The sequence below is a fragment of the Lagopus leucura genome, unplaced genomic scaffold, assembly GCF_019238085.1.
Source record: "Lagopus leucura isolate 7727_CA_CO unplaced genomic scaffold, USGS_WTPT01 Super-Scaffold_100004, whole genome shotgun sequence".
Lineage (NCBI taxonomy): Eukaryota > Metazoa > Chordata > Aves > Galliformes > Phasianidae > Lagopus > Lagopus leucura.
The window spans coordinates 22,116,788-22,143,896 of NW_024962264.1; the positions used below are offsets into that span (position 1 = coordinate 22,116,788).

At 36.2% G+C, this 27,109-nt stretch overlaps 1 protein-coding gene and 1 long non-coding RNA gene across 6 annotated transcripts; one reads left to right on the plus strand and one right to left on the minus strand.

Moving 5' to 3' along the window:
- The first annotated feature begins 7 nt into the window (after positions 1-7).
- LOC122180278 lies at positions 8-10,267 on the plus strand. 2 transcript variants are annotated; one of them, XR_006178982.1, is made up of 4 exons: positions 8-318; positions 3,428-3,665; positions 8,086-8,115; positions 9,663-10,267. It is a non-coding gene; the product is annotated as an uncharacterized LOC122180278 (long non-coding RNA). The 2 variants fall into 2 exon arrangements; XR_006178981.1 differs by lacking the exon at positions 8-318 and having other exon boundaries at positions 3,231-3,665.
- NEIL3 (nei like DNA glycosylase 3) lies at positions 10,227-25,773 on the minus strand. 4 transcript variants are annotated; one of them, XM_042871825.1, is made up of 10 exons: positions 25,657-25,773; positions 24,472-24,587; positions 23,236-23,370; positions 21,918-22,131; positions 20,953-21,027; positions 18,581-18,747; positions 15,311-15,480; positions 13,972-14,230; positions 11,662-11,836; positions 10,227-10,809 (listed from the first exon to the last, which is right to left on the minus strand). In XM_042871825.1, exons 1-10 carry the CDS (start codon positions 25,771-25,773, stop codon positions 10,633-10,635), a joined length of 1,605 nt encoding a protein of 534 aa, XP_042727759.1. In that variant the 3' UTR covers positions 10,227-10,632. The 4 variants fall into 4 exon arrangements, with proteins under 4 accessions (XP_042727759.1, XP_042727758.1, XP_042727761.1 ...); XM_042871824.1 differs by having other exon boundaries at positions 13,972-14,383; XM_042871827.1 differs by lacking the exon at positions 25,657-25,773 and adding an exon at positions 25,306-25,336 and having other exon boundaries at positions 13,972-14,383.
- Between the last annotated feature and the right edge of the window lie 1,336 nt (positions 25,774-27,109).

Sequence of the window (27,109 nt, forward strand, 5' to 3'; positions counted from 1 at the left end):
GTATGTTAAGAGGCTGTAGAAAACATTTAAACTACGGTAGTCATCTTTAATGGTCTGCTGTTGAATTAGGTCAGAAAACTTATTTATTTGGAAGATTCACTTCTGTCACTGCAACTTTAAAGCGCCTAATAATACAGAATTCATAATAGGCCACATGAAGCTTTTGTCAAAAGAGCTCTTGTTGTATGTATCTGCAGCTGCATGTGGTGTTTTCTATCTCTCCTACCTACAGCCATTCTGCCATAGCTGCTGTATTTTAAGATGTAGTGAATGAAACAGTATCTGTACCTGTAACTTCAGGCAGTCAAGTACAAATAGGTAAGTAAAATCCCAGTGATTATTTCTTCAAAGATAATGTTGCAAATGGTGAACATAGCAGTTCAGTTCTGCAGCGAGCGAATCCAGGATTTATTTTTCTGAGAGCTTGAGAACATTGATGACATGCTTTCTAGTGTGTTTATGTCACTGTGTTAGCTAGCATAAACAGAAGTTATGATTACATGCTGAAAGTACTCTGTAGAAGTGTATTTAAAGTCACTGAGTTAGAGTCCTAACTTTCTGCATAGTCTGCTCATCCATACCTGAGAAAAAATTACTCATCTCCGTGGGAGATACGTATTTAATACATGCAGTTTAATGGTGTAAATTGCTTTGTCATGCTGATTTAGTTATAAATGACTGGATTAGCACTTGCAAGTTAGTGACAGGGTTGAATGCCTCACGTCTGTGTTTTTTTTTTTTTTTTTGTTTGTTTTTTTAAGTCATTGTTTAAAGTTCATTAGCTTCAAGCTAACCTGCTTCTTTCTAATGCTTCCTACCAAATTATCATTTCATTTCTGATGTAATGGGGGAAGGAAACACCTTGGTGATACCTTTACATTTACTCTAGCTCTGATATGGAAGTGATATATGTTAAGCATTGAACTACAAATGTTCTTGCTAGGGGGTCTATTCATTCTTGTACATAAGTTCCATTAAGTTTACAGCAAAACAGCATTGCTAAATAACTACAGAGCAGATGTGACAGAATCTCAGGATTTTATGACCAGTTTCATTGATATTGTTTGAGCTGCTGAGTCAAGTGGCAAACACTTTTAGATGTTTGTGTATTTAGCAATATTTGCTGTGTTCTTTTCTTTTTTTTCTTTTCTTTTTTTTTCTTTTCTTTTTTTTCTTTTCTTTTTTTTTCTTTTCTTTTTTTTCTTTTCTTTTTTTTTTTTCTTTTCCCAGCCAGCTGGAAGCAATGTAGGTGAATTCACCTGCTGGTACAATACTCTTGATGTGATTAGCTGGTATTTACAGTGACAGGTGCTGATATGTGAAATAAAAGCAATTAGCAGCTTCAGAGTGTGCCAGTTGCTGTGAGATTTCCTCTTACTGGTGGTTTTATTCTTTTTTTTTTTTTTTTTTTCTTAGTAGGACAGGGGAATAAGCATTTGAAAGATGTTCATTTTATTTTTAATTATTCTTTTTCTCAGGTAGAGTTTTACAAAAACAAATGCATTGTAAATATGAAGGCTTTTTACTGTTTAGAAATGATGAGCTCTTGTAACACTGCTGCATATTTTCCAGGCAGAATCCAAATTATGTTTCAGCTGGAATCTCATTTGCTGCCAGATCTTACTTGTTTTGATTGCTTCTATTGTTTAAAACATAAAAAACTGTGAGTTCTGGCACTTGAACATAGTTGCAAAGTTGAGTTGTGTTTTAAATTTATACCTTCTTAGCATTTGTCATTTGAAGATCTTAAGGAAGAACAACTCTATTTTAGCAATACTAATGGTAAAGTTGGTGTATTTGAATATTCTTAGGTACAGATAGAAAGAACCTTCACTTGCCTACTTTTAGAAGATTTAGGCAGACAGAGATTGTTATAAAATCTAACTCTCCAAATGGGAGGAATGCTTTTGTGAAAGTGACAGCCTAAGTGAGACTTCATGATTATATTTGCAAACTGTGTTAACCTTCATAGTATGTGGGGGGTAACCGATCATGGAAAGTACAGCATGGTGCTCTGACTTTGGCTCTTCTAGTTGTTATGAGATTAAATGTTTAAAATACTTCTTTATTGGGAAGTATTTAAAAGAAATGAAATTATATGTTTACATATACACATTTACAGGTTAAAGTAATGTTTCATAGTGTTAAATAACCATAATATTAAATCAGCTTGTAATTGGAAAACAGAAATGGGAAATATAGCTAAGTAGTTTCTCTCATGTAGAGTTTTATAATCTGGATGTTTTATTATTTGGAAGTGTCAAGTATGTTTGCCTTCCTGTTAATTTCCACAGGCTATGTTACTGCATTCGTTTTATTCATAACCTTCACTTAAATTGTTTAATAGGTTCTCTGCTATTGCACAGGACCTTAGTAAAATAGATTCTGCTCAGCTGTGTGCCGTAAATTAGGTTTTTAGTCAAGTTGTTTTCTTTTGTCACCAAAACTGTCCTGTGTGCTTTCCTGCCCAGCGAAAAGACTTTTTGTTTGTAAGTAGAAAACATATTTAGGGTTACCTATTGAACTAATTAGTGACTTAGTGATTTAAATGATGACTATATAAGCTGCGTTTTTGAGCAAATTGAGAGACAGTATCACGTTAGATTGCATGATGGCACTTAGGATTATTCTAAGCTAGGTCGTAAATGCTTGTTCATGAATAGTCAATTTATGGTATATATTATTTACAGAGTACCATGTGACAGGCTATTTGACAATAAAAATGTGTTCTTGTGATTCTTGCTTAACATTGCTCCTGGATATTCACTGTTATGAGAAAAATTCCATGGCAAATTATAATAATCTCTGAGAATGAAGTTTTGATTGGCAAGGTGATGCATAGGAAAGTACAAAGCAACTAAAACTTTGCATAAATTAATATTTGTATCAGTGGCGCTCTTTCTGGGAATTAAGAAGTGACATGGAATTAATTTGCCTGTTTTTGTTGCCTAATCAATTCTTAAGTTACGATTTTTTCTTAAGGATTTACAGTAATAGATGAAATACAGCACTGTAGATTAAAAGGGTGAATGTAAAATTTATTGTAAACGTGTTTAATTCATGTACAGTAATGTTTTTTTTTTTGTTGTTGTTGTTGTTAATTTGGTTGTTACTGAAGACTAATTTCCATGTTGTGGAGTAGAAAAGGAATTATATTAGAGTAGCTGCAATGCCAACAAACAGTAAATGTTGAAATCCAATTTCTTGCTATTCTCATGAACCTGTCAACGTGAAATGACACACGATCTTGCTGCTTGGCCATAATTTTAACTATTTCAGTTACTGCTTAGTCGAAGTGGTAGCTTCGTGGAATGAGACTTTGGGCAGGTGACATCACTATTGCACAGGCTTAAGGATGCTAACAGCTTTATGTGATGTTTTTTTCCTTCTTGTCTGCTCTCTTTTCTGGTTGTTACTTTTCTGCCAGTCCTGATTTAGGAGGTGCAGAATGATTCAGGATGTGCACCTGAGCATCCTCATGCCAGATCCAGCAGTCTTAAATTCTCTGGCCTCCATCTGCAGTTTGCACAGAATAGCAGATGCCTGCATCCCTGTCCAATGGTTCTGCTGTGGGGTTCATAATTGCTGACTGAAGAGCAGTAACAAATAGCTCTGCAGCAGTTCGGTTACATCTTTTTGGAGGAGTATCTGTCACATCCCCTCAGGTACGTGTAGAATATCATCTTACGCTTCTATGTGCATAGCTTGTGTGGTAGTGAAATCCAACAAAAGTGGTAATGAAATAGTGGTGGTGGTAATAGTGGAAATAGTGGTGGAAATAGTGGTGGAAATAGTGGTGGTAATGAAATCCAACAAAAGCCATTATACTGCACAGAGAGTGATTAGCTGGTAAGGTGCTGAAGATAAGGCTAAGTTTCGAGCTTTGTCCAACTTTGATGCTTGATTTCAGTTAGGTCAAGGTTTTGGTGCCTGTGAAGGAGTGATGATACTTCCACCCTCCCAGTATGCATTTATGTAATTGGTTCTGGTGATTTTGCAGTCCAAAAAAATAAGCATCAGCTTGCTTGTCTGGCAGAAAACCTTTTTTTTTAAAAAAAAAAAAAAAATAATAATAATAATAATTTTTTTTAGCCCTTTCTTGGAGTGGGGGTAAACAGGCTGTTTTGTTCATTTGTCACGCAGCTGCTAATACCTACACAAAGCATAATGCAGGAAGAGAAAAAGCATATGCAGTAGGAAACTGAGGAATGCAGTAAGTTTTTCAGCTGGTGACAGTACATTTTCACATTGGCGAAAGTAACTTCCTCACAGCTTTTCTGCACACTGAATTAAGGTGCCTGTCTTTCAACAGGCTTCGTGATTCAGCCCTCAATCCCACCCTAGCTATTTCTCCCCAGTAAAATTCAGAGAAGTGAGAAATAAGGATTTCTATCAAGAATTCCCACTTCAGGTAGAGTTCTCATCAACAAGCTGTTGTCATGTTTCTCTTCTGTCTTGTCATATCTTCCTCTTCAGTCTTTTTAAGTTGTTAATTCTTTAGTATACATTTTCCACCTTCAAAATGGGTAAGTGCAGAACCTCCGTGCAGCAGATTTTTTTAATGCCTTTCTCTTGATTAAAATATGAATTTGATTTCCCCATAAGGAGGTTGTATGACTCAAAATGTCATATTTCAAAGCAACTGAGGTTTCACAATGCTCTTGTGAAAATGTGACCACTGTGAATTCTTGACTATGTAATTGAAAATCACTGTGCTTTATACTCTGTGTAAATACTACCTTGTTTTTGGCTGACTGCTGTATTTGAACTCTTTGGGGGTGGGAGCGGGGGGAGGGTGGGAGCAAGGGGTTTATCACAGGGTTGTTTGGTTACTGAATCATGAAGACGTTTAGACCTGAGATAAGTGCCTGTTTGCTCAGCTGAGCTAGGTCCAATTGCATTCAAAAATAGATCTACAACTCTAACTTAATTTGAAAAATCAAGTATCTTTCAGAGTTGAGAATAGAAATTCATCTTGCATAAAGTTTTATAACAGTGATGTAGTATGTCGGTGTGATAACGTAAGTGCTAATGCCAGATAAATATTCCATCATTTCAAATTGCTATTGACTAGCCATGTGGGTGGAACCTTTCCCTTAGTACAATCACAAATGGGATGGAGAATGTATAGGAATCTCAGAGATGGTTCCCAACGTGCTCTTTTGTAAACTAGAGCTGTTATGAGCTCTGTACGCCACTCTCTAGCGATGAGCGGACTTGAGTTCTACTGCGGGTTGGTGGCTCAGCCTGTAGAGCTGCCACAGAAGTGGAAGCTTGAAAGCAGCATACTGAGGTATGGAGTTTATTTGCTGCCCAGTATCATTCCTGTTCCCAGGAAACAATGCCAACCTCAGTGACAAATTTTTCATCAGTAATTTTGATCAAGAAGCCTAAGTGATCTTTAAATAGAAATTGAAGGTAATCACCTAAGCTGTCATTAAAAGGTTCATCTCAATCAGCAGAGCCTGCTAGCTGATTGTCACTTGAAGCCTCGCAATTAACAAAATGACTGGTGTTTTTGACCAAATAGCTGAATGTGGCTTGATTAATAGTGCTGTCTCGAGAATGGCCTTTTTCAGTATTTATTACCATCAGAACTGTCAATCCTGCATACTGTGTTATGTTGAAGAGACTTTGTGATAGATATAGGTGAGTGGTTGTATGTAAAATAGGCTTTAGCTGGCCCTTGGAGATTTAAGTAACAAAGTTCAAGTGCTTGAATTTCTTCATGTGCTTCATTTATTGATATAGTATTAAATCAAAAATAAAGTTAATTCATCTGTGGATTCGAGAGACTTTGAATTTGAAATTAATGGGCACTAGCTAAAGCTGGAGCAGTGAGTAAAGAAAAAATATTATTTGTTTTGATTTGCAGCAGTACCTAATTTATTACATGTGAACGAGCATCACACTTGCTGTGAGCTGGGACTTTCTAAATAATGTTTTGAGTGTACAATTAGTGATCTAACTGCTCTGTTGGTTTCTTTTTTTTTTTTTTTTTTTTTTTTGCCTCCTTTTTTGTTAACCAAATTAAAATTTTAGGGTTTTGTGTTTTTTTTTTTTTTTTTTTTTTTTTTTTTTTTAAACCTGCCTGAATTCCACCTTGTCTATTTTACCCCATAAGTACTTAAAGTTCTGTAGATACTGGCTGCTCGCATAGAATTCCAATTCTGTGTTTCAGTATTATAATAATTCCTGTCCTACCATACTATACTACATATGAAACAAGTAATAATTTACAAAAGCTTCAACTATTTATATTCTGTTGTTGCTGTAGTAGCTGCATACCTGAATAGTTTAGGAGCATAGAATTTTTTATCCTTTTTGCACTGCTGTGTAGGAGCAAACAAGGTGTGAAGCTCTGTAGCCTGACTGCAGTGGGATCAGCTCCTACTTGAGTTGCGTAGTATGTATATGCAATTTTCTTTGAAAATCTTTATTTGCTGTGCATAAACTACAAACTAATGGAGTACAAATGAATTTGTACATGAAGATGTGATGTTCAAGCTGCTATGCTAAGGCCCACTTTGAGTATTTTTGCAGATAGCTGGAATCAGCCTCGAGTACAGATCTGTCAGCAAAATGTATGCATAGGCCAGTTTTTAATTCAGTTTAGTGTGCGGTTATATTCACTCATAAACTGAGGCTGAACACTGTTCAGTCTGAGCTCAGTACAAAATAGAGAGTATTTCCAGCCTTTTCTAAATGGATCTTGAACATATGTTCTGAATATTTAAGTGAAAATTGGACATAGTAAACAACCTTTCAAATATTGAAGGAATAAAAATAAATACTTGCAGGATATTGCAGGATATGCTAGATGTTTAACTTGAGCTTTCATCACCAAATGTCAGTACAAGTGTAGCTGACAACAAGTGAAATTGCATAGCGCAGGACACAGGGATGAGTTGAATAGAGTCTTAAATCTTCCAGCAAGGAGATTTTCTTTAGAGAAAAAGAAGGCCTGCAGTTGCTATGAAGTCTGTGAAAGACTTTGCAATGCCTTTTGATTTCATGTGAAAGTAATGAACATTTCATGCACACATTTAGCAGATGAAAGGATGGCATCGTCCACTTCTTTGAACATCCCGTTCTCCCATCAAACTAAAACACTTTTCGTTGTTTTCCATTTCAGAAAAATAAGTGAGAACCAGGGCTACATTTTACACAGATGGGTGGATGCAGATGTAAAGTTGTATATAATAGAAAAGGTCTGTATTTGCAGCTGTGACATAGTCATGACTCAAAACTTGAGTACGTATTTTAGGTGCAACTTTATTATTCAGTGAATTAGTAATGTAAGACCATTACTCTAGGTCTCAGTCTATTTGCTGGATTCATATTGCCATCAAATGGTAGTTGTGCATATATAGGTTAAGAAAAACATATGCCTTTAACAAATAGCTGATAATAAAAGTAGTTTAAATAAGGACACAAAGGGCTGAAGGTAGGAAAAGTGTGTGATTCTAACCTATGTCAACTGGAAAATAAATATTACTTTGAAAGTGAAAGATGTATTCTGCTTAAATTTAAACTGTGATAGTAACTAAATTGCCTGCTGTAAAGCAAAAAATAGGTATGGCATTAGGGTTTTCTAGGTTTAGTCTTTACTTCACATCTTGTGATCTCGGTTTGATGCTCTATGAGGATTGCTTTGTCACAGAGCTAGAAAATTGTTCAATACAAACTTCAATTGTGAGTCATGCTGTCACATGTTATAATGCTGATGTCTAAAAAAATCTCCAAAAATTGTAAGAGTATTTATGAACAAAATCTTCCAGTAAAGTTAGCTATAGAGCTGCAATTATCTTCTTGTTTGAAATGTATCAAGCCAAGGAAGCTTATGTGAGCCTGTCAGTTTTGACAGCTTCCTGCAGAAACTTGTAACACAGCTTGTTTCTTTGCTATGTACAGATGCAGGAAGTTAAAGTAACAACTCTATGTCAGAATCCCAAAGCCTTTGAAAATGACTACATTTTTAGACTGCTTACAATAGATTTCATGAAGAACAGAAATCAGGAAACTTTTGGGATAGACAGTTCCTTCTTTTGACTATCACTTTATCGCTCTTTTTATCTCCCACAGCTGTTCGTATACAACACAACATCCAAAAAGGTAAGCAATATAAGAATCTGAAGTATGTGTATTTATTTCATCATTTGCACTGTAATAGATAAACTGATGTGAAAACAAAACCACAACAGCCTCATTTGTAAAATACTAGGACAAAAGGCAAAATCAGGACTTCTGAACAAACGAGATCGTTTCAAGAACCACCTACTGCTTTGAACCCTTGGTTGCTTTTCTTTTGAGGAGGATGTATTTTAAGTTTTATTGCAACTTTATTAAAACCTTTTTTTAATATCAAATATGAGCCACAGCTTGTTAAACAAGCAGTATAATGCTCTCCTTCCCTAAGGAGGAGGAAAAATAGCAGGCTGGAGGGGAAAAAATGCATTGGCAGAAGCAGTAAGTTATGCAGAGACAGGTAGTGATCTAGAATTAACTGTCTTTTATTTAGTCTCTTGCTTCACTGGAGTACAAACATCTTAGATTCCTCTATGTGCTGGTTTGATTAGCTTTAGCTGTCCTTGCTGTTTGCCATTTACATTTTCACTGACATGTTGTGACATATAGTTGTTAAAACTTCATATATGCAACCAGCTCTGATTACTTCAACTGGATAGCCTGTGCTAGCCTATTATGTTATATTTGAGATAATAAACATAAGTTAGCACATGTTAACAGTTGTAGTTTAGGCAAACAGAAAACAGCAGCAATTAGATGTTTCGGAAGTTGTTTTTTTTTTTGAATAAAAATTGTTTAAAAGATAAAACATTGTTTTAATAATAACATCTAGATGATTTCTCATGCATTTGAAGTATTCAGACTTCAGGAGAAATTACTTTTTAAATGGATGAACCACTGATCGGGACAAAATATTACACTTCCTTAGTTTAAGCTGGACAGAATACACATTTCATTGAAGAATGGTAAATGCACTTTATATATTACTGCTGTGTTGTCCAGGTTAATTTTTCATATTGCTTATGCATTTACTTATTTTTACACACAGCATGTTCTGGAAATAAGGAAATAAAGAAAGTAACTGCAGTAGTTAATAAAAGCAGTTAATCCTTTAAAGCTAGTATGTGTTATATGTAAACAAATATTCATTTACTTCTTGTCTCACGGGTAAGATTTAAAAAGAGACAGCCTGTTATCTTTGAAGTGTCAAAGTCTGAAAAAGTCACTCAAGTTCTAGCTTTGCATTTGTTAAAGGCAAATGATCAAAAGTAGTTGTATTTTTCATGTTTAGCTGAACCATTGAAGATTTATCCCTGTGCAAGACACCCAACCACATGTAAAAATAATCACCTTCTCATAATAACGAATTGTAAAAATAAGACAGTTCTAAAGATTTAGATATATAACCCAAATTAGCTTAGAACAGTGATGTACCATCATAGCAATAAGTATCATTGGTGTCTTTTATATAAAAAGTCTTCACCATGTGAAGTAGCTTGTTTTGTTCTTAGATAGGGTTCAGTACCCCACTTTAAACAGGCTTCATGAAAGATATATACGAGTTGGAAAGAATCCACCAAGCAACATAAAATTATACTTTCTACAGCCTGATTTTTTTTTTTTTTTTTTAAAAGGAAGATTACCATCACGTAAGGAAACATTTAAAGGTCTTGAAAGATGGCATAGGCTACTGAAAAGAGAAAGAAGAAAGTCTCCTCTGAAGTTGATGGCAAGGACAAAAATTAATTGGTTTCACTCACAGCGTGGCATTGAGGCTTTAAACTGGACTCTAGTTCCACAGATTTCTCAGGAAAATTAAGTTTTCTTTAATTCCAAGTACCATCTTCCCTGCAAGTCCTTCCAACCAAAAAAACTTAGAAAAGCAATATTGAGCAATTGTAAACCATTTACAAGTTTTCAGTTGTGTTTTAACCACCCAAGTGGAATGGTCTGGAATGGTTTTATTACACATTTAACACAGATTAGGGAAGAAGATTGAATAGCAACCAGAATCAAATGTTAAGATCCAGATTTAAAACATATAATTAAGAAAAACGCAGAGTCATGTTATTAACTGTGGGGCAGTGTGTGTCTGTTTTCCAAATCTAGGAAGGTCAAACATCCAGCTACGGTAAAATTTAAAATGTACAGTCTGTTGTTTCTTTTCAAGCTCTGAAGAAATAAAGCGTGAAGCTATATTGAAGAGGCCAGTAAATTTTATTCATTAAATACCTGTTTATAAGACTACCAATTTGAAGTACAAATTCAGATTAAGATCCATTCCATAATGCATATCAGCTTGAAAATGTGCAGTGCTGACAGTGCAGTGACATTTACATGAAAAATAGAAAGCGATTCAATTATTTGACTGGAAATATAACTGTGTGTCACAATATATTGCAAGTTAGTATGCAGTATACAAGCAGTGTTTAATGTTATAGGACTTTTTAAAATTGGGATAGAGTAATCTGTAGTTTTTACTTAGTTATGGGAGCAATTTGACTAATCAATCAGAGAACAGGAAAAACAGGTGACAACAAAACAGAAATGACCAATGAGAGTTGTACTTATCTATTTCTTAGGATGTCTTAGATAATGATATCATCAAGGAGTAGACTGTGTAATTGGCTTATTTTCTGCCCACTGAAAAAAGCCACACTGTTTTTCCTTTCCTAATGGGCACACAAAGAAATTCCTTCCATTATTGGGACCAAGCTTCAGCACCATCCTCATAACGCATCGCTTGCCATGGTGACAAAATGGAAAATTCAAGTCAGCCCACTGTCAAAAGAAACAATTTTTAGATATGGTTTTATCATATATGTTGGCTCTGAGCTCATTATTTTAAAATTAAAAATGGAGATGGATCTACAAGAGAGGCCTTAACAGAAATTCTTGCTACTAAGTGTAGTCTGATCTCTCCAGTGATCAGTGCACTGTATACATTTTAATTGGTGTTAAATATTATAACTAGGCTTTGTAAGTTTAATTGATGTTAATGCACAGTTTTCTACAAATTAAGGCATCATAGTCATTACTGACTTAAATTCATATATTCTTTCTGTTGGTAGGTGACCTAAGCTCTTCCCTTTCATGTACATTCACGCAGCGAGACGCTGAGACCACAGGTTGCAGCCATGAAGGCTGGGTTGCACAGCAGTGCAGCTGTGAAAGCAACAGTCCAGACAGACTACAGTGTGTGTAGTCTGTCTAATGTGTGCCCTCAGAGGTTTTCAAGATTTTGTCTTGACAGAGACATAGCTGATGTCCAGATCTAAGGTTTGCAGCACTCCTTCAACCCAGAGGCTGAAGATAACTGAGCTGTACAAGTCTCTCCAAATCGATAATTCTATTATGCATCTGCCTTACATTATGCTGAAGTAGATCAAGAGCATTTGCACAATAGGTATGTTTTCAGATGTAAGAGAAGTAACTGAAACAATAAGCTTACAGTCATGATTATGCATGATTAGTTTCAATTCAGTGTGAACAGATATGATTCATTAAAAGCAAGAGATAATTTTAAACACTTGTGCACAGTTATAGATGGTTGGGGTGAGGTGGCTGCATGAAAAAGTGATTGAATTAAGGAAAAAATGGGAAACATTACAGGCTGTGAAGTCGTATACTTACTTGAAAATAGTTGCACCGAGTTTCTGTGGGTAGAGGACAGCTATAAAACATCCTGCCCTTGTTTTCCCCATCCTTCCTCACAATTCTGAGTTTGCAGAGGTGACCGTGTTTACTGCAATGAGGAGGGCCTGTGTGCAGTGTATGAATATCATCTGTTGAATTAACTTGAGGTTTGCTGTAATGACAGGTAACAAAATGACTTGTGCATATTGTTAAAGGGATTACCAACACCACAGCCAAGGAACTCTCTCCTATTGTTGTTATAACATGCTCAGTGCACATTTGCATGTAATGACAGACAAAGAACTTGATTCTCTAATACAGCTTATTGCTCCTTTAAAGCTGAATGATAATGGGGAGTGAATAAACTAATCTAGAAGGTATCATATCAGCTTTGCCCAGCATTGGTTTTAAGCTATTTCAATGTATTCCTAACTTCAACTACAACACAAAAATCATACTACCTACGTTATACTGCCCACCCTAAATCCCACCCAATATTAAAAGAATATTCTGCTTTTGGTAGGAGAAAGATCAATACTAAGTAATTAGTCAAAGTTAAAGGTAGTTGTATGCATCCCAGAATTCTCCTATTCTCTTTACTAAAAAAATTACTGTAATGCTTGTATTCTGACAAGTAATCCGGCTAAGGGAAGGGAACAGTGCTGTCTGGTTTCTCTCTCTTGATTGAGGTATGGATTATGTGAATGCAATACGAGGTTTTATTTAGATAATGGTAACACGAAGAAGAATACTTATGCTCTTTGAAATATTTCTAATATATTTATAAATCCAATTTACAGAGCAGAATAGCAGTGATGAAGCCACAGGGAAAGCTGAAAAGATCAATTAGCTATTTACTTTCTTGTGAAGTTTTCAGCTTGGGAAATTTGTCTGGAAGATTATAGTCTTGTAGGTAAAGTTTTATTCCAATACCTCATTAAAACATTCTCTCTATGCCTCATCAGGAAAAAACAAAACCAAAATCCCACGAAACTCCCACACTTCATGTACTTTGTGGTTCAAAGTTTGTTTTCTGTAATATCTAAGTTGGTGGCCTTAGATAACTATCTGATATTGTTATTGATATCCAATTTATTCTTTGTGTTCTCTTATTCTCATCCCATCTACATCTTTCCTCTGTAGTCTTCTACTGAGAAAGCAAGTAGAATGCTTTTTCACAGAGCACCAACTTGCTAGTAAGGGCCAGTTTCAAAATTGATGCTTCAACAGTGCATTAAATAACTTCTGTATTTCAGAACAGACATAGGACCAAGAATTCTGCAGTGTATCACAAACATCTTTCACATTCCCCCTGCGTAATTTACCACCGTCAGTGAAATCTACTGTGCACTCCCATTACTGCTGTATATGTCTGCCCAAGTTTTCCTTAACAATCCTATCATGTTCTCACATTTCACTGTGAGTGGGTATGTCTGTAGAGGCTGTGTAACTTAAAATTCAGGATGGGTGGAGCATTGAAGTAATTGCATATAGGATAGGGAGGGAAGAGAAAATAGTGACAGTAGGTTCATTAAGTTAACTTGAACAGAAGTTTGTATCATGGAGAGAAGTTGAAAATTGCTAGCTGACAAATACTTTCAACTAAAATACACAAGCAATTCAGTTTCTTTATGGTATGAGAATTCACACATTTAAGTGAAATACTAAATCCATCTCTAGCACCTTTAACTTATTTTTAGATAGCTAGCACATTTTAAGAGTGTTCCATTATCTACCTGTTTCTCTTTAGGTTATAATTAAGAAACATGTTGAGAATACATTCTTTTGCAAATAATGAAAGAAAGCAAAAGACTAAAGATCCTGTGTTTACACAAGGAAAACAAGTTAATAATCAAGACAGTAGAGAAAAAAAAAAAAAAAATCACCTGCCTAATAAGCGCTTCAGTTTATATGCTTGTTATATTCCATGATGATTTCAAGGTTTCTCCAAACAAACAGTGAAGGCAAGCAGCAATCAGACAACTCCTTTGGTAGAACTGTGCTAGTTTACCTATTTGAGCAAATCTTTCCTATTCAAGGGAATACCTGCACTATGAACAGCTGTTCAATTAACAGCAGTACTGGCCAGATGCCAAACTCAGGACTTTTCCAGCAATAGCCTAGATCCTTCAGTGCTTTTGAGGTCTCAGTGTAGTTTTAGTTACTCGAGAGGAAATTACCTTCAGCAGAAATGCAAAGACAACACTGCGTGAACTCTACTACACAATATTCCATTAATCTTCAAGGATAAAGATGGTTTATGTAATTACAAAATAACAAAACTTGTTTGTATTTTAGAATACATACCCAATTGTTACATTATATTGGTGAACAGAAGATACGTGATGAGTTTTCTGCTTCTTCTTTGCGGGCTTGAAAGAGGGAGGCTCCTGACCAGAAGATGAAGCCAGAGAAGTTACATTTGTTGAGCAATACTTGTCTATGCTTATTCCTGAGTGGTAGACGTTATTTTGATTCTGGCTGAGATTGCCTTTTGGAGCAACATACTCAGAGCATCCATCTGGTAATTGGATATCACCTTTCAATTCTGCTTTATTACCAAGATCTGTTAAGACAAGAGTGGTAGTTCCAAATGCAGCCTTCCTGTTGATCTTTATTTCTCTGCTTGGTTTTCTGAAGTCATTACAAGGGTATTTAATGAGATTTATGTTAAAGTCTGTGGAATCTTCAACATTCTCTGTCTTCAATGAAGAACTCACTATACAAAATGTGAAATAAGTACACCATTAGTTCTTGAGGTAGAAAAGTTTAAGTATGGAATGATTATAGGATTCTAACACCTAACACCACACATGCATAACTCTAAACTTTGTTCCTTTTTTGTTCCTACAAGACTCTTGACTCAAATAACTTGCTGTAAATCCCTTCACTGAACTTTTTAATCACTTTTCTATAAAAGGTGAAGGAGAATACAAAGTTACTCTTCAGAGAGAAAACAGGTCTCAGTGGGGTCTGTCCACTACCTCTTTTATCTCTTCTTAATATCTAAACACAGGAATCTGCACAGAAGGTAGCAATCTTTGTGTGCCTTTATAGGTCTCATTCACATCTGCTTTCTGCCCGCAGAGGTCTAGATAGGAGCATTAAAACTCCAGTAGGAGATATCAACAAATTTAGTCCAAAATCCTCCTTAATCTGAACTCAGAGGAAAACAAAACAAAACACTAGCTCCTGAGAAATCCAGCAGTGCTTTGGAAAGGGTACCAAAATATCTACTCCCCTTCTGGTTTTGTTCATGTGAAGGAATGTGAGTTATTTCTCTGCACCACTGATGATTTCTCTTCCAGGCTTTTGCTGCAAATGTCTAACAATTTTAATCAGAGTTTGAAGTATGGTATTTTGTTTCACTCCTTGCTCCAGCAAAAATAAACGATCACCACAGAGACTTGTCTATAGAATCCCCATCTGCAAATAAAGCTGGAAGGCAAGACACATCTAGGGTTTAAGATGAGACAGTTTCTATGATCATCTGTGTAAGATTTCCTCCAAATCTGACTTTAAGTCTGCTAAAGTTACATAAATACAATTCACAGTAAGTCATTTCTCCAGTTCTATAGTTCTAAAAACTGCACCAAAACCACAACCCTCCTTTCCCCAGTATGGGCTCTAGGCAACCTTTCAATACCTTCAGGCCTTGAAGTCAAACAGGCATCACAAGCTTCAGCAGAAGGCTTGTTTATTAGGGTACAGGGCATACACGTCCACTCTTCTTCACATTTCTGAGCTATGTGTTCATTAGAACATGACCCCCTGCCACATGCCCAGCCAATTAGGCTATTTCTAGTTGGCAGTTTGCTGTGAAACAGAAGAATGATGTTAGTCTTTTGTGACGTTTCCTCCACAAATTACCTTACATTGCTATGTTCAGGAAGGCAAGAACCTAGAGAAAAAGCAGAACAGCATGCTATACCTGCCTAACAACATGTCACTATAAGAGTTTGATTTTCTTCTTTACCTAAAGGGCAAATCTTTCCCAAGCAATACAAATATTCAAACTAACACTGACAAAAAGTTAACAGTCAACAGAGACACTCTGCAACACAGTGCTCCAGCATCTCTCACTTTCCCTACTGTTCTTGAATAGAGTAGCAAGAAATTTGGCAAGAAAGGACAACCACTTCTGTACATTTCCCCCCATCCATTGTGCAGAATATTTGAATATTTACAAACAGATGATTACTGAATGAAGAACTAATTGGAAGTTGCTACAGTCACACAATCTAACAAATTTCAACAATTTTTGTTCTCTCTTGTAAATGGCATCCATTAGACCACTTTGTTGTCATGAAAGCCAACAGAATTGAAAATGTTAAAGTTATAAAATCTTTCTTTTGTCTCTCCATTTCCTAATTTTTTTTTAGTTTTAAACATTTAGGTACTTGTTCAGTTATAACTGGTAAGACAAAGCTGTACTGCAAATGCTTCTATAGAGTTTTTCTGTAGTTATTTTTCCTTTAAATTACTGTATTCATATGTTGGTACATTTATGTAGAACCATAGTTACTGTTCTAGTCACTGCATGCTATGAAGGACTAGTTTTGTCGTACTATTCAAAAATTGTTTGCATGCAAAATGAAATTATCAGTTCAGTGACATGCAAAGTTTTAGGTACTGCATTTACTAAGTCATCAAACATTTGTCTCTGTAGTTGGTGAACTGTTGTGACACTCTTTAGACTTATACTTACTCTATAATTATCATTCTTCTTAACAGACTAGGTATCTAAAAATGTTTTCTTATTTTCCCCTACCAATAGTTGAGAAATCTACCACAGCTCTTTCACAAAATGATAAAGAGGAGTTATAGTAGATATTACAGTATCATTGCCAATATATTGGGGTAGATAACAAAACAGCCTAACTAGTAATTTAAAAATACCCATTTTTAATACAGTCTAATAATTTCTACTACTCAGCTGTCAAATAAGCATTATCAGACTGAAATTATTCAGCTGTCTTCTTTACAAGTGTAATACTCCTCCCCATTAACATTTTTCCCATATTTCACTGTCTAAAAATGTATTTTAAAGATTCAAGGTACTCTTGAATTTGATGAAGTTGCTTATAATGGGTCCTGTCTTTATTTTGTCATTTGAGCAAAAACATAAGCTACTGGACTTAACCCAGGAATCACTGAGTTAAATTCTACAGTTCATGAGCTATAGCAGGTCAGTTTGATTACGTAGGCTCCTGTTCACCTTCAAACATGAGAAAGTTAGACTTGCAGAAAAGCCACCTGAGAGACAGGGACACTTTAAAGTGGTAAAAGTTACTGTGTAGCAGAAAGAGCAGTATAATGAAGCAGTCTGACCATAAAGATGAAGACAATACTGGAAACAGCCTTGCAGGGAGGTCACTCTGAAAGCATGCCTCTTATTTATTTCTGAGGAACTTCCACAGATTTGAAGAACATAGTAGCACTACCTGACAGAGCAGATTTTCAGCTACAAAACACTATTTTTCAGAGTCATTACCAGTAGCTGCCTGTTTTCATCACTGATGAATGAGAGCTCGCATACCACTCATACAAAAATCCGCATGGCTGTCAGAACATGGCTTGTCTTTCACTTCACTGTTGCCAGTTCTGAAAATAAGAGAAAATACTTCCAGAGTGGCCTTCATGTTTCTATCGCTACAATTACCACAACTTTAACTAAAATATACCACTGCTTAATTGTTTGTTTTCAGAAAGACAGTGATTTTTCTAGAATGGAGAGAAAGTTATTTCTTCCCCTTGCATAATTTCGTGGTTGCGTGACTCAGTAGAACATTTCCACCTCCCTACTGTTTTTCAAAGTACTTCTCATAACTTTCAGAGAAAAAAAAACAACACAGGAGATTGGTTGTTATCAGCATGTGAAATATTTATCTTCTATGCTGGAATTTTCTATGTTTGATCTGCACTGAGAAGTGATTTTTAAGCTTTAAGCAGAATCCCTTTTGCCATCTGATTCCTGAAAGAAAGTTGGAAGTGAGGGTGGCAGAGTAAAATAATTTGGTGTAAAACTTCTATATTTTTCTGTAAATCTTATTAAAAAAACCTCTCTATGTACACATATATCCATGCACACACACAAACACACACTAATGAAAACAAAGTTTTTTAAATGGAAATTGTGTCTTTCATCAGACTGACAGAGCTCAATACAAAAAAAAGCAAGATTGAGGCCTCAGATGAAAATTTTTCTAGAATAACTTAGGTGCGGAAGAATCCCTGAGTAAGGCGCTTTTGAAACTTTTACCTTTTGTGATATCAAACTCTTCTGTGATATCAAACGCATTTTGTGCTTTTTCTGAAATAAAAGGAAGGCTGCTGCTAGCATAAATTATACGGAACTGAAAGTCTCTGTGGCACACTTATAGTAAAAGCTTTCCAGAACTGTTAAGGAGGAAAAAAAAAGTCTGAAGTTCTACAGTACTTTCTGCATTCTGAATTTACTTTCCTTAGTTTTCCTCAGTATCTCTCTACGTCTAGAACAAAATTATGTGAACGTAGTTGCTTAGATATTCCCGAGGGCCTTCCTACAAGAAAGAAAGAGACACAGATTCTTACCTTCCTCATGCCATTCAACTCACTGACATGTAAGCATCCAAGCCTATTACGTTTCTAACTGAGAAGAGAGAACAACTTTTCTAATAGCAGTGAATAATTCTGAGTACTTTCTGTTGTTTTTATGATTTTCACGTTTGATTAGCTAGTTTACAACAGAAGGGATCTTTAAGACAAGTATTGTAATCAAAGCTTTTAACCATTTTTAATAAGTACAACTGAGCTTAGATACAAAACACATACTGGTTTGCATGCAGCCATTCTATTTGCTTTCTGTTTCTTTCTTGTTAACATAACAGCACTTTCAGGACACCAGTACTTCAGTGTTATAAAGATATCATCATACCTAACATTGACAAGCTGGGGATCAGCCTTTTGACATCGAGAGCAGAAGTAAGTCATCCTGTTATTCTCTCCTAAACGACACACAGTGATTTTCTCATTGCACTGACCGCAGGTTTGGCGCCTGTATACTTTGTAGTGTTTGTAGAGTGGAGACCCAGTTTTGCGGCACTAAAATAGAGCATGTTTAAAACCCAAGTTACAGATACTATATAAATTATGGTAGGTTTTCCACAGCTCATCTGAAACTAAACTAAACTAAAAAAAAATAGCTGTGCAGACTAAAGCTTAATGACTAAACAAAGAAATTAGAGGCATGTCCATGAGGGCTACATCCTGTATTTCATCTTCTTTTATTTCAAAAATTGACATTTAATCTGGTATATCATTGTATATCAATATTATATCAAAATTTTCTGAATATTGGAACGAAGAAAGAAAGACACAAAAAGACATACTAGCATGGCATCAGCAGACATATGCTAGGGATCCCTTGCGTTTAGATGGACCATCTAGCTTTGATTTAACACCAGCCTTCTTTGACCTGTCAGCTGCAAAAATAAACTGGGAGAGCTCATGAGCTCCAATCTACACAGCAGAGAAAATGAGTAGGAGTCAGCTCGAGCTCAGTAAAGTTCAACAACAGAATCGCAGAATCGCAAGATTGGAAACGACCTGCAAGATCATCAGTTTCATCCTAGTGCTCATCACACCAGACAGGCTGGCTTGTGAAATGCTAGTTGGCACAATGGCAAGATCCCCAACCCCAAGAGCTGGCAGAAAGTCACGTTAAAGTAAGAACAGAACAAACTCAAAGGGCACAGTGACCTAATGAGACCCCAAAGAGCTGAAAAGCAGGAATATTTCATGAGACAGTTCATGCGAAGTCAACACAGGCATACCCCAGCTAAAACTGATAGAAGGAAAAAAAGTAAAATCAGGAAGAGCCCAGTAGAGATACAGCCAGTAATTCAGTCAGAAGGACTTACTGATAAAGTGTTTGTATGAATATTCACAAACAATTTTTTTTTTTTTTTTGTAAATTTCTCCATTAGAAGTCCATTTTTTATTATTTTTTATTGGTTATTAAAACCAGAAAAAACAACAGCTTACTACATGAACTAGGTCCCACATATTTGTATCTATAAGATATTAAACTACAAATGAAAGTGTAGAATGATTACTACAAGAATTACCAGTATATACTAACATTCTATAAACAGTGATCATCACTACCACATATTAATCTGTTCTTGTTATGTTTTTATCTTCAAGAGGCTTCAGGGGCAAGTTCATCCTTAAAATGTACTTAGCTGATGAATACTTGGTAGGTTTAGTTATAAAAATTTAAGACAAGTAAACTGAGCTACAGAAAATGTAAATTGTTTATTGTTAGTCTAAATGCTTGTGACAATGCCTACCTTTAGTATTGTACGCTGATGCAGAACCACTTGCTCTCTCTTTATTACTGGGCTTCCCTATGAAGTTTGGATGATGAAAAGATTCTAAATCTAGCTAGATTAAATCACTACTCTTTGACAGGTTAACAGAAAGCAGAGATTTAAATAGACTAAAATGAATTACATTTATAACCACTACCATTGTAAGAATGGTAAGGAATGTTAAATCTTTTTCTCCTATCTTACCAAAAAGAACTTCTAGCAACATTAGCTCCTTGTCTTTGAAGAACTTTGAGAAACAGACAAGCATTTCATTCCTCCACGTGCAGCTTAAAGAAAAACATACAAACAAAAAAGCAGCAACATACAAGAATTAGGCCCAGTTCTTTCATTCTGTTTTGCAAAGAGGAAGAGCCACCAGGAATTACAGGGTTGACAAGAGAAGAAATAAAATCCTATTGAATGGCAGTAAGGAACAGCTTGAGTTTATTTTGCTTTATCAACCAAGGAAACTGTCACAGTTAGGAAGAAATTGTTGTTAGGATTTACAATGTATTCACTCATATAAATGTACTTGTTTCAAGTTTCATAAAGCTGCATTAATTGAATTCCTATAAAAATTCCCAGGGGCAACCTCTAGCTCCTAGTTTGAAGAGTTGTCACCTTACATGCATGTGCATAACCTATATTAATTCTGACACATGCAGAGTGACTTTATATGTACAGCAAAACTGTACTGAATTGGCCCACATGTCACTCTTCCTGCTGCAACTGGGCCAAATTTCTGCACATTCTTACAGTCTGTATTTCCCCACTCTTCCATCTCTTGACAGTTCACAATAAAATGCAAAGCAAGACTCCTATTCACTGAAACACTTCTTTTGTTTCATTTCTTTTCCTCTTTCCCCTGGCTGATCAAATACAGCTGTGATGCTGTAAATCAAGTTTTGGAGGTTTCTTAGAAATCTGTCCATACCTTATAAAAAAACAGGGTAAAGTCACGTGTCATTTTCACCAAGTGACGTATATGCTCATCTGTCAATTGGCAAACCTGCAAATGAAACAAATATGATTTTTACAATATTGCTATATTAATTGACATCAGTAAAGAGATCGGTATAGACACAGGCACTCCAAACACCTTCCAATGAGTTCTCCTAACAAGGGAAAAATAGTACACTTTCATATCATAGACCACACAAACTCATTATGTGAGTAACAAATAATGTACTTTGCTTCAATCATGCAAAATATTAGCTAAAAACTTCAGTGGTCTACCTCTTTATTGACCTAAGAGTTCCTGATCATAGAAATCATATGAGCCAGCAACTCTGAATTCACTCTGCTGGGAATATGGAGAGGACTCCTCTTGAACCTAGAACTCACTTCAAATGGATAGTCATTATATCCATGAATGTAATCATACAGCTCTAATTAGGGTTAAAATTCAGACTGATTCTATGAAGAACTTCCAGAAATACTATGTTTAACAATAACTCCTACTATTTTCACCTGCTTTCCTCTGCATTTTATGTAATCTCAATTTCCTTTGCTAATTCTACAGAATTAGGTACAGAAAAACACAAGAGCAAAGAAATCCCAGGCATTCTTAATTTTATTTATAGGCTGACAATTTAAAGGCAGCACAACACAATGCTGGACAAAGTCAGGACTTTAAATTAATTCCCTAGAAAAGAAGTTCCAAGCTGGAAGACAGGCTTGGTGCAATAAGTGTCTAACCTGGGAGACAGGAACAACAGTAACAGGTTTCAAGGAAAGCTGTATCAAGTTCTTCTAATCAGAATGATGGAACTACAATTTAGGTAATGATAGATGAGAAAACAAAGGAAGATTAGAAGATAACAAAATTTTATATAAATATATATTTATTCTCCTAATACTTTGGGATAATTGAAAACAATCTTGATGCAATCCACCTACTTTAGCAGCTGGATGGAGACCGCTGTCAAATAGTGCTTCGTTTTTTATGATATTTCCAACTCCAGGTAATACTGTTTGATCCAGTAACACATCACATAACATCTGGGTTTTCTGCTGCTTTACTTCACTTTCTGCTCTTAAGAAGCTAAACTTTGGAGAGCAGACATCCAAGCTTTCCATCATTCTTACTTTCTGCTCACACTCTGCTACATTTCTGGAAGAGAAAAACCAACAAAAATGTATATATTTTTAATCTTACTTGCAATTTAGCAACTTTAAAAAAAAACCACAGTATATGAAAGTGTAAAGGTTATTATTTGCAGATAACACAAAACATGAAAATACCACTCATGGGAAGAGTCACAGAAATTATATACCCCCCCCCCGGCACAAGACAGTTCAATGATACATACGTAGAACATACAAGTATCTGTCCAACATACAAGTAATCATCCTAATTTGGCTCAAATTAGCTTGAAAACTAGTTAAATCTATTTGCAATATAAGAATCGTGTTTGGATCATCAACCATAAGATATACGGGTACATGGCTTCAGCAGGTTTTCAACATGACAAGAAAATATATTGTCTTAATTCTTGATTATTTTTTAGGCTAACTACAATCAAACTGAAGAACGTATAGTTGCAAGAAAATACAGTAGAAGCTATCTCAGTCTTGCAGAAGCGTATCTGTTCCATAATATTAAACTTACATATGGTATAGATATATTACTTGATTTTACATGTTCCTTTTCACCCAACAATTTAAAATGCTTTAAAATTAAGCTTGCTACATTAGTTTTATTACCAGCAGGAAGTACAGTGCTAAAGGACAAATATAGCTGCACAACATTAATTAGTAAAACCATACCAAATTGCTGTCACAAAAACCCAACAAACATAACCTTGGGGCCACAAAAGTTTGAAAACAGTAATTGCTACAGATACTTATTCTTGCTAAGAAAGTTACATTTAAAATTAAAGAAGTAATGGGTTTTAGCTTTCAGATCGAAGGACTGAATTAAATCCAAGTTTCATTCCCAGACTCGACAATATCTAATGAGGCTATGGTATAGAACTGCTTTAGCTCCTTGCAAACTGCGATACAAAAGTGACAAAATTAATTTCCATATCAATAAACATTATAGTAAGTTTTTATTTATTTATTTTATCTATGATGGCTTTCAGCCAAACAATTAACACTGTCTGATTTTTATTTTTTACTTCATTCTTAGAAGAATGTTATAAACCAAGCTGTGTTTTTTTTCCTCTTTTGTTGTTTTCTGTTGTCATTTAAAGTTGGTTAGTTTCTGCCTTACCTATACTCTACTGTCACCTCAAAGAAACAAATAGTATCTTCTATAAGTTGTATCTCCAAAACTGGTAATGCTCCATTTCTGTCTTTACTTCCATCAGGATTAATGCGCATGGAACCATTCATACCAAAGTGAATCCTTGGAAAGAAAGAAAATTCTTATGGGTATTTAATCTTAACAATGTTTTCAAGCATTTGCTAGTCTAGTTTTTATAGTTAGGAGCTGTTCTCACCTAACCAAGACAGTATGCATGTACATAAATTCTAGTCATTAAGAGAAACATTACTCAGTAGTTTTCAAAGGCCCACGACCAAGGCTTTCTTCTTACAAATCAGTTCAGTTAGTTTAGTTATTCCAGCTGCATCTGCTTCTGTTACCTATTTACAGTTCTGAAGTGCCATTAACCAGTCAAGAAAAGTATAAACCAAAATATTGCACTAAAACTTCCAGAAAGTTCCTTTTTTAAAAGACTACATTCACTGTAATAGCTGATCATTTCATTAGCCAAGCCTCACTACACTGTTTAAAAGAAACGTTAAAGTCACAGTCAGCCATGATGAGAAAAATAATTCATGATCATCGCTACGTTTATGTTAGAAGGCCTTAAGAAAGTTATAAGATTTCACTCCATTGTGTTTCATTACCTTTGATGTGCTGAAATCAAGTAAAACAGAATTCTTTTTTTAATTACAAATAGAAAAAAAAAAAACACTAATTAAACTTAGGATGTATTATTCAATTATAGCTAGTAGTAAGATGGTGATTTTTTTGTTGTTTTAAAGTAAAAAGATAAGTTTTTGGAATTAGTGCCATACAGCATTGGAAGACTGCTTTAATTCGATCTACTCTTTGCCTAAGGGTTCACTAGCAATGCATTCCCCCTCAAAAACATCATCTTATGAAAGCCTGGAGAATATGGCCATCTTAAAGCTGCAGTTAGTTAAATCTTCTACACAACATGAATGGGTTCTTAAACCATCAGGACCTTCTTAAATCATCAATAATACTCTAGAATGAACTTTGAGTGATGAGCCTTTTGATATACTGTGTTAACTACTGTACTGAAAGTAGCATTATAGATTAATGACTCCACTACAAATTGCTACGGAGAGTTACAGAGAGTTTCAAGCATTTAAAGTGAGGCTGTACAGAAGTTTCTCCATAACACTAACTTTCCAAATCTCTGGACAAGAACAAAAAGATCCCCTGAAAACGCATAGTAATTTTTTCATCTCTTACCTCAAAGCTTTTTGATCAAAATACATAAAAAATTCCTTTCCCAGTGTTTCCACACCCTTGAAAACTTGTCCAGTAAGGAAATCATGACTAGAGGTTCTCTCCTCACTTGCAGCAGTCTGAAAATGAGCACACAAAAAGATTAAAACAGAGTGAACAAACACTGAACTTCACAAGTTTCTGACAGTTTATTTTCCTCACCTGTCAAGGTCCCTCTTTGTGGGGACTCAAGGACTCTGGAGGTCCCTTTCTGCAGTTATTAATTTAGTAGAAAAACAACAATTTTTTTTTTTTTTTTTTTTGCATGACATGAACACCATTTACTTCACCTGTTACAGAAATAAGAAAGCACTCTCATTTCACCCTTACATCAACTGTTAACCCCTTCTAATAAAGGTATTTGAGTAAAATACTATGCAGCAAGATTTCTTTTTACTTCCGTTCAGGTTTGTTTAAAACAAACCAGAGTAAGAAGTGACAGGCATGAAAAATGAACTTGACATTCAAAATATTCCAAGATAAACCCTTGCAACTTCAGCACTAATAGCACAGCATGGGTCCCCTTAGTACTCTTTCAGCAGTGACCAAAGCCTCAGCTATGGTTTACAGACTACGATGGCCATTTCCTGATGAATAAAGGCAACCCGAGGTGAGCTCTTCTGCAGTACATAATGAGCACAGAATGGAATTGTTTCTCTATGAAATTAGAACGGTAACTCCTTACTTTTAAACGGCTTAGTCCTAAGGGACACAAAACTACAGACTAATCTGTTGATGGCATAACTTAAACAGATTTATCTAGAACTGCACTCTTTCTTAAGTCTGTTTAGGCATTACCTTTCCAAACCTTAATCACAAGTTCTCGTACCCTGCCTTATCTACACCAAAAGAGATGTATACATGCCGGGGGACTCCCCAGCCGTCTATTCGGGGATACCCAGCACACTTACGATGAAAGTACACACAGCCCCTCGCAGCAAAGCGCAAACAGGTGTTGCAAACAACCCCAACCACACCCCTAATGAGAGCCAGACTATATCCCAACCCGTTTCCCCACCGCAAAGGTTCACAAGCCCCAGCAAGGTCTGAACCGAAGCAAACGAGAGAGTCTCTGAAAGCTCTCCCCCATCCTGGCGGGACCCAGCACCACGCACACCCAAGAATTCGAGCTGACACCCAGTTCCTCACCGCAGCGCGAGCCTCAGCCGGCAGAGCGCTGCCCCGCGCGCTGCGCACCGCCTGACCCTGGCGCACTCGCGCCCGCAGCCGCTCCGCGAACAGCGCGCAGCACGGGCCCTCCACCATGTCGCCGCCTCTTCCCTTCAAATCTCCCGCCCGCTGTGGGGTGGAGCTGCCGAGGGAGGATACGACTGCGTTAGCTAAGAATAACCCGGCATATCCCTAAAGGGCCCCGACGGGCGGGCTGGGCACGTCACCGCGTTGTTTGCACTCGCGGTTTGCACTCGTGGTTTGCAAGTCACGCGTTGCTTGCAGCCCCGCTCCGCTCGGCACGCGGTGTGGTTTGAATCTGGAACCGTTGTAACGGCTAGGAACAAAAGCCGTATGAATGTTAAGCTTTGTTCTGCGAGACCCTTCAGAGAAAACATGGTATATCTTATTTATTTTTGTTCTTCGGAATGCAGTTCTAATGCCTTCTTGTCGTAGAATGGTTTGGGCTGGAAGGGACCCTTAAGATCATGTCGTTCCAACCCCCTTCTGTAGGCAGAGACACCTCCCATGGAACAGGTTGCTCACAGCCCCGTGCAACCTGGCCTTGAATGCTTCCAAGGAGGAGGTATCCACAGCCTCACTGGGCAACCTGTTCTGGTGTCTCACCATCCTCACAGTAAAGAATTTATTTCTAATATCCAGTATAAATCTACCCTCTTCCAGTTTAAAGCCATTTCCCCTCATCCTGGAGCTGCATGCGCTTATAAAATGCCTGATTAGTGATTGCAGTCCTCCTTTTGTTCCCCAAAACAATCTTGCAAGTGCATCTTTTTGTAGGACTAACAATGCACAACTGGAAACTAATTTCAGCCCTTAAAGGAATCAATATTTAACAGGCTTTTGCAGCCAGTTCAAGTCTGTGTACACATGGAAGATGTTCTTTTTCCTGCTGCTGTTTAGGTAAAACTGGATACAATGAACTCCACAAGATAAACAAAGTACTGAAGGATCTTAGGATCAAAGATAGAGGATTGGATGCTATTTCCTAACATGCACCTCATGGGGTGTACTCAAGCATCTCTGTAATGATTATTTCTTGCATACACATTTTGTACCCAGTCTTCTATCAAGGCTCAGGCCTTGATTACAATGTGTGCTATTCCTGAAAGGATGACTGCTATTTCCCTTAGGGGGTATAACTAAATGAAGTTTACCAAAATAAAAATATGAATTCAGATATGCTACTGAATGAACTTAGTATACACTACTATAAAATTAGGATATACTAATAAATGTAATCCCTTTCCACTTCTTTTTTATTTTTTTTTCTAGTCATCATTATAATTTTAAACAATAACTATGAGCGAATCAAACTCACTAGTCAGAGAGCAAAGATCCGAGATGTGGAGAAACTTAAACTGATTCTTCTGCTGTTCCCACGCTCTTCCTACCTTACTGTTTTTCCTAGGCA